Source organism: Ursus americanus, chromosome 12, assembly GCF_024610735.1.
Source record: "Ursus americanus isolate L20-20 chromosome 12, mUrsAme1.1.p, whole genome shotgun sequence".
In the NCBI taxonomy this organism is placed as follows: Eukaryota; Metazoa; Chordata; class Mammalia; order Carnivora; family Ursidae; genus Ursus; species Ursus americanus.
The window spans coordinates 8986306-9000560 of NC_142138.1; the positions used below are offsets into that span (position 1 = coordinate 8986306).

The 14255-nt window shown below is 37.8% G+C and overlaps 2 protein-coding genes across 6 annotated transcripts in view; one reads left to right on the forward strand and one right to left on the reverse strand.

Annotated features, from left to right (window-relative positions):
• Window positions 1–6740, forward strand: part of RNF11 (ring finger protein 11) — a 35951-nt gene extending 29211 nt beyond the window's left edge. Inside the window, exons 2-3 of the mRNA XM_045799576.2 lie at window positions 2985–3154; window positions 4474–6740. Of these exons, the coding sequence (XP_045655532.1) occupies window positions 2985–3154; window positions 4474–4645 (342 nt within the window). The 3' untranslated portion in view covers window positions 4646–6740. The remainder of the gene's footprint in view (window positions 1–2984; window positions 3155–4473) is intronic.
• Window positions 6741–7878: 1138 nt separating this feature from the next.
• TTC39A (tetratricopeptide repeat domain 39A) overlaps window positions 7879–14255 on the reverse strand; it is a 56126-nt gene continuing 49749 nt past the window's right edge. For all 5 annotated transcript variants that reach the window (XM_087865867.1, XM_045799571.2, XM_045799572.2 and 2 more), the window contains one exon: window positions 7879–13939. In XM_087865867.1, coding sequence (XP_087721993.1) covers window positions 13816–13939 — 124 coding nt within the window. In that variant the 3' untranslated portion in view covers window positions 7879–13815. The remainder of the gene's footprint in view (window positions 13940–14255) is intronic.

Below are 14255 nucleotides of genomic sequence, written 5' to 3' on the forward strand. Positions count from 1 at the left end.
AGTTATTTTTCTAGTGCATAAACTAGGGTTTTAATATACATGTTGCATGTAACAGATTCTGAATTGGAGCTACAAACTGAATTTTTTTATGTACAAAGCTCTTTTAAAAGAAAATATGCATTTAAAAAAACTGTCTAAAGGGGCGCCTGGGTGGCACAGCAGTTAAGCATCTGCCTTTGGCTCAGGGCGTGATCCCGGCGTTATGGGATCGAGCCCCACATCAGGCTCCTCCACTAAGAGCCTGCTTCTTCCTCTCCCACTCCCCCTGCTTGTGTTCCTCTCTCACTGGCTGTCTCTATCTCTGTCGAATAAATAAATAAAATCTTTAAAAAAAAAAAAAAACTGTCTAAAAGCAAAAATCACCTGTGCTGATAGTGCTATAGATACACAGGGCTAAAAGAAAGCTTTCAAGTTGTACTAGAGAAATACAGTCAGTTTGGTACTTAACCTTTTCTGGGAAAGCTAGAAGAATTGACAGTCTTTTTTTCATTTGACTGCATGGGTTAACTGAAGTTTCACTGTATTCTGTATAATATTCCTGTTTCTTGTATAGGTTATAGACAACACCTATGTAATTAAGCCGAGGCTAGAGACTGTCAGTATTGGGTGGTAGAGAAGAGGATTGGGGAAAGCTTCATTTCATGTCAGCAACCTGCTGGATAAGGTATAATTTGGACCAGTGGTGGACTGCAGGGAAAGGTAGGAGGAAAAGCAAGGACAAAGGCAGTAAGATGGAAAAGCATGGAATTTAGAGGAAACAGCTAGTTTGCCTGCAACAGTAGATAATACCTCTTTGAATGCAATATTAATGGTTATAATACCTACACTTATTTAACTTCCTGCCACTTCAGGGTTGACTATTCCTCATTTAAGTCTTATAGCCATCCCTATAAGGTAGAATCTAATCCCGGATGGGTTAAATAACTTAAACAAGATTACTCTGTTAAGTGGTAGAGACTTGACTTGAGCCAAGTTTATCCTGGTCCAAGAGCCATACTTTTAATAATATGGTGTCACCTTTCCATGTAATATGCACTAAATGAGTATTTATTTAGATGTACCATATAGTTCTGATAAGCATTCACATAATGAGGTAGAAGTATGAAAGTACTTAGGTAACCATTATTGATGTTGGAAGTTCAGAAAACATGAGACTTAACTACTGGCATTTTATTTGTACCAGAAGATATACTCTTGATTATTTGATAAAGGTTTACTGGGTTTTGAGATTTTTAATTAAACATTTATTCTAAATCTCAGAAAAGGAATATTTAAAGTCCTTTTTTGGGGGTATTTATTTTATTTAAATTCAGTTAATTAACATAGTATATTATTAGTTTCAGAGGTAGAGTTCAGTGATCCACCAGTCTTATATAATACCCAGTGCTCATTACATCACATGCCCTCCTTAATGTTCATCACCTAGTTACCCCATCCCTTTGCCCCCCTCCTCACCAGCAGCCCTCAGTTTTTTCCCAATGATTAAGTCTCTTACGGTTTGTCTTCCTCTCTGATTTTGTCTTGTTTTTTCCTCTCCCTTCCCCTATGATCCTCAGTTTTGTTTCTTTTTTTTAAATATCAAAATTTATTTTTTTATTATGTTCAGTTAGCCAACATACAGTACATCATTAGTTTTTGTAGTGTTCAGCGATTCATTAGTTGTATATAACAACACCCAGTGCTCATCACTCTTGCTTTGTTTCTTAAATTCCACATATGAGTGAGAGCATATAATTCTTTCTCTGATTGTCTTATTTCACTTAGCATAATACACTCTAGTTCCATCCATGTTGTTGCAAATGGCAAGATTTCAGTTTTTTGATGGCTGAGTAGTAGCCCATTATATATTTATATAGGAATATTTAAAGTCTAATATTCTGCCTTTGATAAACTGTCAAAAAAGGAGTGTTTACGAATAAGACTAGTTTAAAGGGACATAGTGGTATGTTAGGAGACCTGATGGAGAAGTCTTATTTTCCTTGAATTAAATATTCAGTATCTGAGCCTAATTTATATATGAGACTTTCCCCTAAAATTTCTCTTTGGAAAGGATATTTATACTTGAGCCCTTATAAAGTTTCTCATTACGGGTACTCTCAGTTATTTTTGAACACAAAAGCCATTAGTTCAAAGCAGCTTTAATTGATGTTCTGGATGATTATGGAGGTTATTTACATTCCCTAAAAACTTATGTTTTCCATTTGGGAGGAAGGGTGGCCTCATTTGGCTCAGTTGTCATATCCAAATATGTATCCAAAAGCTTAAAAGGAATTTTACAAAAAGTTTATTGTGATAATACCCAGGTTAAGGTTGTTGTCTATATGGGAAAAGGTCACAAATAAGAGTCTATGATGACCAGTTTTAATGTAAATAATGGTGTACTGAGACTACAAAGCTCCAGTGAATACAGAATACAGCCTATGGAGAATATTGAATACAAACCATTTTGTTAATTATTATGTATTGTTCCTGATATACAAATCGATAAATTACCATATTTGTATATCAGGAACAATATATTGGATACATGGCCTTCATGTGGAAATACTTCACACAACATACCATGTGAGTTTTTCAGTGAAGATTGTGTTTTTATCTTTTATTTATTTTTAAGATTTTTATTTATTTGAGAGAGCAAGCATGAGTGGGGGACAGAGGGAGAGGGGGAAGCAGTTTCCCCTCTGAGCAGGGAGCCCAATGCAGGGCTTGATCCCAGGATCCTGGGATCATGACCTGAGCCGAAAGCAGACTCTTAAACCGACTGAGCCACCCAGGCGCCCCTGTTTTTATCCTTTAAAACTTGGTCACGTATGCCAAAGTTAAGGCAGAATAAAACAGTCCCATATTACTGCACACCAGCCCAACCTACCTCTCGAACGTCCCCTCCCACCCACTAAGCCAAAAAAAGAAGAAACAAGGAAAACATAACCCCCAGAAAACAGATGTTTAAAAAATAATCATTTTCTCTGTTTTTTAAAATTTAGGAACAAGTTCCAGTTCCGGTCTACCATCCAACACCTAGTCAGACTCGCCTAGCAACTCAGCTGACTGAAGAGGAACAAATTAGGATAGCTCAAAGAATAGGCCTTATACAACATCTGCCTAAAGGAGTTTATGACCCTGGAAGGGATGGATCAGAAAAAAAGATCCGGGAGTAAGTTTTAATAAATTTATACATGCTTCAAAGGTCTGTCTCCAGAGATTTGCTTTTGAAAAATATTCTCCTGCATTTTAGAAGTTGGGTATTTAATATAATCAGTTCATGCAAGAGAATGTTGAGATAACAGCAATTAAGAATTTTCATTACAAAAAAGTAGCTAAGAAGTGCTGTGAATTTTTACCATTTTATATGTTGTCTGTGTCCATTTGGATGGCAGTTGATGTCAGTTAACAAGGATTCACCTGCACAAGTGTGCAGGTGGCCTTGTCAGCTGGGAAAGCAACTTGGCAATATGTCAAGGACCTTCTCTAGTCAACACCTTTGAGACAGAGATCTATCCTAAAATGTATATCTCACTCCAACTCTTGGCGCTTTATACACGAAGATATTCACCATGGTTTTATTTAGAGTAGAACTATAGTTAAGTAGATTGTGGTATAGGAATACTCTGGTAGATTATGCAGCCATTAAAATTGTTAAGGAGTTTTAGTGATGAGGAAAATCTTAAACCTGTTTTTAATTTGAAGAATAATTTTATTAAGCCTGATGAGTTGAATATCAAATTTTACTTCTGGGAAGTTTTTGTCCTAAGAGCTCATTATCGTCTGAGAATTGCTAATGAAGACATTCTCCTTTTAGGTTGAGAATGGTCTTGCCAACAAAGACATAATCTAATTTACTATGTTGATGATTGGCTGTTTGAGCCACAGCACCGTTTAGTGCCAATACTCAAAATAATAACTTGTCCTGAATACTGACTTCTGAAATATTATGGCATTGGGTTGCTTCTTAAACCTGCATAATTCAGTGAACTTGAAACTAGAGTTAATAAAGAGATCTTTAGCTGCAGCAGCCCAGTAAGTAGGCTGAAATTAGTGGTGGTTTTTAAACATACAGTTATTAAAATGAAAACTGTCTTACTCCTGGGCTTACACTAAAAACTGAGTTCACATAAACAAAGTTAATCTGATGGCTTCTTACCTGAAGCATCACATTCTTCTTTGGTTATCTTCTATAATATGTAGCTGTTTTGCAAGTGCAGTTCTAGGAATGGACCTGATACCCATGTGGTCCATTTCTCTTTGCTCAGTTGATAGTTCTCAAACTCCCACAAATTTCCAGGGGATCAAAATAAGATTGTCGGTGGATTAATGCTCATTAGGAAAAAAATCAGTTTGCATGCTTTGGTAGTAGGATGACAGGCAAGCCATTTTCATCTGTTCAGATTAACATGGTCTTTGTAATAGGATTGAAATGGGATAAGATCACTTCTCTAAAAATGCTTTCTGATTTCTCTCCCTCGCCCCCAACAGGTGTGTTATCTGTATGATGGACTTTGTTTATGGGGACCCGATTCGATTTCTGCCGTGCATGCACATCTATCACCTGGACTGTATAGATGACTGGTTGATGAGATCCTTCACGTGCCCCTCTTGCATGGAGCCAGTTGATGCAGCACTGCTTTCGTCCTACGAGACTAATTGAGCCAGGGTCTCTGGTCTGACTTCAAGTGAACCATCATTTTTGGTGGTTTTGATCTTTTGTCACTGAGCCCAAAGAGCCAGGGATTAGGAATTAAGATCATGCACAAAAGTTTCCTAAAAATTCCTGAATGGCTGCAGATGTTGGGGAAAAAAATACGTGATATTTTAGAAACTTAGGGGGAAAAGTAGGATGGTATTTTTATGTAAAGCCTTGACCCAGTGTTTAAAAATATAATTGTATTTAGATCTTGTTATGCTCCAGTACATAGGAATTGTGTAAAGTGTTACAGCAGCTGTATATGTTTAAATTGTGTGTGTTGAAGATTAGGAAAAAGATAGTGGATGTTTTTCCTAAATGAAATAACTCTTTTTCCCCCCACCCAAATTCTTTTCTGAAGTTGCTGGCATTTGGGTCAAGGTTTTATTAAAAGCTACATTTTATAACACTGGCACAAAAAAAGTAGTTTTAAGCTTGTTTGCACAGTTCTTTTTTTCCATTGGAAATGGAATCCATTGCCTTAGGTCTTTTTAAATAGTGTATTATTATCGTTGGGGCTGGCTCTATGCTTGAAAACCAGTTTATTTATAACCTGTTATAAGTGCTATATCTGTTTGCAGTTAGGAAATGCAGAATTCAAAGTGATCTCCTAGCTTGTAAGCAAACTGAGATGCACTATCCCTTTTCTATAAAAATTGAGTTAATGTCAAGAAACCAACTGTAGTAAAGTGAGGTTTACTATTACCCTCTCCTGTGTGTTTTATCTAATTATTTTGGTTGTTAATATGGTAATAATTAAAAGTCAAGGTAAATTTTAAATATTAAGATTTCTGATTTATTGAGCTTGAATTATGCCACCATGCTTATGTAAAATGAAAGTGGCACCATGGTGAAACTGAGAAAAGTTGCTCAGTTGTAACAGTTTTGATTTATTCTTGTGACCTTCTTCCCTTATTGTCTTGAACCATAGCAAAAGGATACTGCATCTCTTATTATTGTAGTGCTGAGGTTATTGAAGTTATATAAAACACATCTCAGTCTCTGTTTCTTGGAAAGGAAAGTCCTGCTGGCTGACTGACAAGTCTAAGCAGGGAGAATTAAGAGAAACATACTTCATGTTTTGCACACAAATGCAGAATTTGTATAACCACATGACTTCATAGTTGTGATCTCAAAGAGGGAATGTCTCCTTTACCTTTTCCTTGCAGTTAATGTAAGAGCACTCTGAATCTCTAAGCTTCTGAAGTGTTAGAGGTAGAGATGGTCTAGTAAAGATGTAGTTTGTAATGTTTTATCCATTTAGCATGTGTTTATTTTTCCTTATGTACTCAAAGGTGACTTATTTGTTCAGCTCAGTGATATTACAGCTAAGAATCATTCATTAGCAGAAGGAGAAGCAATCTTAATCTCTAACATCAGAAATGTTTCTTATTTTATATTGAGTTGAGTATTTGACTCTAACACTTTTCTACATACGAAACACGAGTATCTTGAGGGTTCTTCATAATTGCATTGTAGAGGAATTCAGTATGTCACAAATACTTCTGAAAGATTTGATGCTGGACTGTAGTATCCATATGTTGGTTAATTTTCCTATGAGCCCCATGATGGAAATACTTAAAGATGAATTTGAGAAAAATTGAAAATTAGATTATCAGGTTCTGTTAAATTGTTACATGTATCTTGCTTAAGTTCTTGTTCATTAATTTATATCCACCCAATTACATAAAGCAAATTTGGAGGAAAACCTGAAGTTGTGCAATATTTTCAGTGATATTACTTTTTTTATCCTTGTGTTTTCTACTTAAACATGATGTCTGTGTCATCAAGTATTACAATCAGACTTTCCTTTTTTTCTAGTTTGTTAAAATTGGTAAGTGAAATTTAAAAAAAAATCATCTAATGTTGCTGTTAGTCTTTCTTTATTGCAAGGCTTCTTTCACAGAAGTTTGGCAATAATATTGAAGGAACTAGTATTGAGCTGAAATTTTTTTTTAAGGTACTTTGTATTCTTTAATTTTGATTTCCATATACCATGTTAAGAACTATGAGTTTTGGCTTTTAACTAAGTTAAATAAAGTTATAATACAGTTGTTAAGGGCTACAGTTAAGAGTTGATTACGTAAGAATATTCCCCAAATTATCTAATCCTTTCTTTAAAATGGTGTATAAATTTAAAACAGTGTATAAATTTAATCTCTAGGTCTATAAACTTTTTGGGAAGGTTTTTTATGGTGTGGCATTTAATACTATCTAATCATAAATTTAGAAGCTTAATAGCTTCACATTTTCTGAAACCAAATAATAGGTGCAACTTTTAGATTTGGGCAAGATGTGTTCAAGGTTGGCTATAGGATCTGAAATATCTGAAAAGCCTGACCATGAAAAAGTAAAAGAATCTTTTAAGTGTAGACCCAGCAAGTTGAAATACTTTGATTCACAAAAACCTTTTCAATGCTCTGAGTGTTCTTCATAGGACTTTCTTAAACCAGGAGAAGATTCCCCCTACTGTTGGTGTCCCCTGTGTAATATAAGCCAATATGATTTTACAGAATACAGTGAGCATTGTGTTAACATTCTTTGCATACAGAGCTTCGTCATAAGGAGCATTTTAAAAAAGGAATGACAAGAGTCAAAAGCAGACCTGCCTGTACTTCTGAGACTGAAATGGTAAACAGTAAACGAGGTAAGTTTCTTCAGGATGATTCAGAAATGTAGGCAGTTTGGTGGTTACCTCTGCTTAAAGGCAGTGCCTAGCAGTCAGTTTCTCAGCGCCAACTGATTACACTTGAAGCCACTGTAACCTCAACTAATTTTGTAAGCCTTTAATTTTGAAATTAGTGGACATGAGAAAAGTTGGATTGGTTAGTATCTCCTCAAGTACTTTTAAATTTACTCACTGAATGTACAGATCATCTACTCTTTTCTGGATGGGAGAAGGTCGGAGAAGATAGTTTATAATCCTTCCTTCTGTACCCTCTATGCAGCTCCCCTGCTCTAATCTTACACTCAACTACACTTCCCTAAGACACAGGCCGTTCAGGATGTCTCCATCATGGGAAGTATGGGCATAAGAGCCATCAGCGTCCTGAACTGTCTTTTCCTGACTGTGTTATATTAACCCTTTGGGGACTTAGTTGAATTCCTCTAATTTCTTCCAAGTCTCAGTTCCTAAATATTTGGCCATTGAGGTCTCATTTCCATCAATTTTATGCCTCTTCTATTCATGAAGGCTATTTTTTTTTTTTAAGATTTTATTTATTTATTTGACAGACAGCGAGAGAGGGACCACAAGCAAGGGGAGTGAAAGAGGGAGAAGCAGGCGTCCCGCCAAGCAGGGAGCCCGATGCAGGACTCGATCCCAGGATGCTGGGATCATGACCTGAGCCGAAGGCAGATGCTTAACGGTTGAACCACCCAGGTGCCCCCATGAGGGCTATGTTCTTGTTCACTTCAGAAATGAATCCATAAGTATAGGCTATCCTGCCTATTTAAGATTGGATCTACCCATTCATCTCTTTAAATGCATTTTTCTCCTTAAAGATGTACACAAAACATAGGTTCTTATTAATAAATGCTTGTTAAATAAAAAAGGTGTAGAGTAAAAATGCCCAACTATTAAATTTTCATTGTTGCATTGGATATAGTTACTGTGTGACCTGCTACTATTAGATGAAATTTTTCTGAGAGCCATTAAAAATGGTCTCTGAAAAATTTTTTTTCTCAGTTCTGTAGGTGAAAACATGTATTTGCCTATGGTTAGGCAGTGGTTTAATGCTCACAATTCAGATTTATGGCTTTCATGTGTGGTAATTCAAGTGAAACATAAGGATTTAATGGAGTAACTGTAAATGTTTGATTGTATAATATAAACATCTTAAAATAGTACCTTTTCTAAGTGGTTTGAAAGATACAGTAAGTTAATTTTATGTATTTAGGAAAGTTAACTAGGCTATTTATTAGCTCTGCACATAAAGTATTTTTACTAGAGAAAAAGAACCCCTTTTAATAAAGCTCCTAGGAGTAACATTACAACACTTTAAGGTTTATATTAAAATGACATACAGATGTTAATAACTGGGTTAGGCACATGTATTTTGGCAATATTAACTTAAAATATACTTTGTAATTTGTTTTCTGAGAGCCTGTGGGTCTAAAAACATCCCACAAAAAAAAAGATTAGCCCACTTGATTCTACCCAGTCCTTTTATAAATTATATAGTAGTAGTTAAAAAAAAAAAAAACAGCACGATTGGGTGCTCATTGATTATTCAGAGGTTGATTGTCCAGATACGAGTATCCAGACTTCGCTTATCCATTTTACCTTTGGCTATTTCCTTGTTCTTTAGCAAGGAAATGGAAAATCCACAAGTCCCTTTACAACCCATTTTCTGATCCATAATATTTTTGTTAGGACCTTCAGCGAAACTGTACAAAGGGATTTGGATTTATTTACATGTTGTCCACATTGTTCTTGTCTGCTTTATCACCCTGGGCAACGGGCATTAGCTCAGGACAACAGCTGGATCCATCTGATTAATGTTGCTGACAGACTAAAACCATTTACTGTTTTCAGAAAGTTTTCAAGGCAACTTTATAAGAGACTAACTGTCCTTTACATTTTTTTTTTTCTGGAGAAAAGTTACTGTCCACTGGAAGACTTAGTCATTGGATGCCTCCACAGAAAGTTTTTTTCTCTGCGTATGAATAAAGCACCATTATCAATAAGGTATAGACTTTAAGCATCTCAGATTGATTGTGATCAGAGGAGGAGCAGCACGTGTATGGTTCGGGCCCCTTCTATAACGTCAGTGCTTCTAGGCTCCAGATTTCTTGTCCCTGAGAAAAAGAAGTTGGAAAAGGTAACTGCGGGTTTGCCTCAAGAGTCTGGTCCTAGTGGTGAACTCTGAATGCTTGTAAGCTTTGGTTGGCTTTACAAAAGTAATGAGCCCAGCTTTTCTTGGAGGCCTCATAATAGTTCACCCTGTCATTTAGGATCCAAAAGCAAGTCTTAGACATTGTTTGAATTGGGAAGCCTGGATTATGCTATCGAAAAGATATTGAGATTCGCCTCCAGCACTGTCCATTCTAGAGGCATTGAAATAGGCTGCATTCTGCCAATTCCAGAACGATGCCACACAGACAAAATGCTCCATGTGTTCCAAGCCAAGGATTTCTGGTGTTTGAGCTATTAGCCAGTACCTTTTCCATCCTCAGTAGTGGCCCAGAGGTTAATATAAGAGCCAACTTTAAACTGAATTTTACAGTTTGACCAGCAGTTCAGCAAAGCATGGGCTTTAGAATTTGGCTGCCTGGCTTTAAATCTTTCTGCTGCGTAATAGCTGTGTGCTATTAGATAAGTTATTTAATAACCTGTGTCTCAGTTTTCTCATCTGTAATAGGGTGATTATGAGAATTACATACATGTGAAGTGCTTAGACTAGCAACAGGTAAATAGTGAGCACTTAGTATTAGCTATTATTTTTCCACCCAGAGCATATGGTATCTGGTGTTCTGAATGATTTGCTAATGATATGAAGAAAAATAAAACCCAATCCAGTTATTTGTGAGGTGTTGGCTGTGATGTGTCAGATTAAAAACTAGAACGTCGACTTTTAGAAGTCCTTAGCACCCATTAGTAACTCTCTTCCCAAAGGAAGGGCTCTGTTATATTTTGTCATTTAACAGTTGGCTTTATATACTTAGAGCAATTCATACGTTCCTCATTTAGAAATTGATTTTTCAGGCTCCCAAATGAGGTTCCCTGTTTGCGGACTTAACCTGTTGGGCAGTGATGAACTTTTGCACTAGATTTCAAAAGAGCTGTGCTAACGGAAGGAAAAAGGTGTTTTCCAACCTTGGAAAGCTGCATCTGAGGTGTGTGTGTATGGGAAGTTCCCACTTTTGTTTGGTTTTCAGAATCCAGGCACCTCTCGTTTATTAGTGAATTCGTATGATGGTGCTGAAGACGTAAGGTAGCAGTTGTTGAAAGGCTTGTTAGGCTTTAAATTTGAAGCAAAGAAAAAGACTGTCTAGTCCTCATCATCTTAGAAGGAATAAACTTGGGAGTATCTCCAGAGAAAAGTCTCTCTGGATGATTTTTTTCTTCATGATGCTAGCACTCAGCAGGTGGAGGCTTTCTGAAAACCTCCTGGTGCCGTTCTTCAGTTGCTGGAACTCTTCCACCTGGGCCTCAGCCAAGTCTTGTGTTGGCACTGGCCTTTTAGGGTCCTGGCTTTTGCAGGTTATGACTTTTTACTGTGAATGACGAAAGCTGTCTTGGAAACACTCCCATTCTGACTTGAGAGATAAGGAATAGGGAATGCTGCCAACACATGGGAGAGCTGATAGGGACCAGCGGACTGCTGGCAGCCACCCTCCAAGTCCAAAGGCCTGTGACCAGTGAGAGGCAGAGGTAGACTTTCCATTGCCAAGGGCATGTTTAGATCATGTTACACAGTTGCTACTTACTAACGGTGGAGTTCCTTTGTGTATTGGACTTAGACTTTCCCCAAATGAAGATTATTTGCTCTCCAAGTGTGCTGGGATACTATAGAGGCCTTTGATTGAGAAAGCCTATCATTTCTGGTTGAGTTGCTTTAGGGATACAAGGCTTTGGCAAAAGGTAGGGGGGTATATATCTCGTCTCACTTTGGATATGAAAATTGAAAAATATACTTGACAAGAGTCAGAATCAGAACCATTGACAGAAGGAAAGAACCTTAATCTAGTGCAAATTACTAATTTTTTGAGGGTCCATGACTTTCCCAAGGTCACTCTGAAAATTAGTAACAAAGCAGGGACTAGAATTCAGGTCTCCTTACTTCTAGGCCAGAGTTCTCCACCTGATAGTTGCCTCTCCAGTGCGTATGTGCTGGAAAGCACTGTACTATTAGAGAATTAACAAACAGAAATGGCTCAGATAAGACAGAAGCAGCAGCCCAGGACAGAATTTTCACCTTCAAAGCTTCTACACAAGGATATGGTGTTAGACATCTGACATTTTCATCCTACTTCACAAACATATTTTTAATAGACTCTCTCAAGCTGCGGGTGGGATAAAGGAGACCAAAATCCACTGATTTCTCTTACCTGCCAGACTGTAGCCGTGGCAGCAGACAGAGGTAAGGTGACATTGGCTAATTAATGAAGCCCAGCAGGAAATTGACAAGGAAACCATCCTCGCTAAATTTTTTAAAAATAAAAGTGCCTAAAATGAATGTTTAAAGTTTTTTGTTAACCACAATTTTGCGAGCTGTGCTTGGTATCCCGTGACCAATGTGCTGGTTTTTTATATAGCAGTAGGTGTTAGTGTTATAGTATGTGGGACCCACAGAAGGCCACCCTCATTCAGCAGCCTGTTCTAGTCATTCCTCGCACCCTGCCCTGCCCAACCACCTAGAAACAGGCTAGTCTCAGAATTCAGGCTTTGGAGAGCAAGCTTGCAGAGGGCTTGCTCTTGGTGGAGAGCATTATTGTGTCTAGTTCTAACAAAATGAGATTTTTTTTCATAGCATTTCTGCTCTGCTAGGCACTAAGTGTAAAAGAGGATCCTGAAAGAGGGTTTTCTGCTTTGTTTTCCTAATGAGAATTTCCTTTACTTAACACTATGACTTCATTCAGTATTAGTCACAGAAGGCTTGTTGACGATGTTAATAGATTAATCGACCCAGTGCCTGGCAGATGTTCAGAAGTGTTTGCTAAAAATCCAGCAATGCTGGAAGATTAGAGAAGTTGTCTGTGGTTCTTCCCTCACGGAAATTGCAATCATGTATTTGAGGAGTCACATTTCACAGATGAACATTTTTACTGCGTACATGGTTTTTTTCCTCCAGGGAAATGGTTAAGTTGAAGTATGCTGTCATTAGCTTGTGAATGGTAAAGCTTGGTGTCTGGTCACTGAACTTGAGTTCTCACTGTAACAGTCCCAGAGTTTGAAAATTGAGATGCTTTTAGGGGACGGAAGGGTAGTAAGTGTTTAGAGCAGCCTCTACTCAGCTCCAACTGATGGTTGCCTTGTTGTCTTATAGGGATGAGCCTAATGTTGCCAGATTGGATTTTCGTTTTAAAATAAGAGACCAGAAACCAGATTTATTTGTGAAATCTCCCCATTTTTAAATGTTAACTTATTTTAAAAACATTTAAGGCATCATGTTGTCTAAATAAAACATACCTGGGCCATATGGCTTCTGAAGGTCCAGACTTTCTGCCTTGCTCAAGAATTCAAGCAACACATACTTCACTGAAATAGATGTTGCATGATCTCTTAAGTGTTATAAGTTTTATTACTTATGTAACTCTTTTCTCTTAACTGAAAAATCTAAAACATACATGACAGGCCAGGAATAACCATTCTAAGAAAAATGCTGTCAGTAAATAAATGTACCTCGTAGTGAAGTACAGAAGAGTTGTTTCGTAAATTATTCCCAGTTTCAGTTTGGCATACAGTGAGGATGCAGACTGGTGTCTGAGAACCTCCCCCCACAAACTTCTTGGCTTTGGCACAGAAAGGGCCACACAGCTCCCCTTCTCTCAGCAACTCCCATTCCTTACTGGTGAAGATTGATTTTTTTTTTTTTCTACAGATAGACTCACATGTCTTTTTAGTGAAATAATTTTCATTTGATTTTGTTTTAAATTGGAAAGTTACTAAGGGAGTGAAAATGAAGTGTAAGTAGTAATGTAGTGGGTGTCAGTGTGCAACCTCTATGCCCTCAGAAGCTTTTATGGTCCTTCTGGCCCTGGAAGCTGAGACATTGCTGAATTTTGAAAGCATCGTATATAGATTTACCTCCAGATCAGTATGGGTTAAAACAAAGATGTACAGGTGGTTTTTTTTTTTTTTTTTAAAGCCAACTGTGATCCCATTAATATATTTCTAAGGAAAATGTAAACTGTTCATACATTCTCTTTAAACATCACAGTGAAAAACAAGTACCCGTATGTATGATAAGGCAGGCAGAGAGCTCCACCTGCTCTGTCCTTGGTAAAGGCCCTTGGCCACACTGGTGAAAATGCCTGCTTCCCTTCTGCATGGATACCTATGTCATAACCATCCCACTGGAGTACCAGTGGACCCCAAAGGCAGGGGAGGGGGAGGGGAACTTTTTGAAATGTTTCCAGTAGCTCTGTCCAGCTGTCTCTGTCTTCCAGCCTGGGAGTGCTGCATGAAATTACAAGGATACAGATGAGACCATGGATCTGTTGCCATTCTCTAGGGAAGACCTGGCTTGGAGTATGGCTGCCTGGATTCTAAAATGTGTCCTTGACTCCATGGAGTAATTCTTGTAGTTTTGCCTGGAAAAGATCAGAGAATCAGACATACAGGGCTGCTCTAGGAAGTGCTTTTCCTTCTATCTGAACTGTAGGAGACTACCAGGCCAAGGAAGGTTTTCAGACGCTTAAATCCCTGTCTCTGTCCAAAGAAAGAGTTGGGCCTTGTCCAGTAGAGAATAACAGAAAGGATGAGTAGCCCCTCACCCTGGTATTGTACCCTCTGGAACCACTCTTAACTCCTCTTGAGTCCCCAAGCTTGAGGGAATGATTTTAAGAACTACATGGGGCTGGAAGGCAGGAGACCTACCAGCCCAGCAGTTGGCTTGTGTTGTGACCC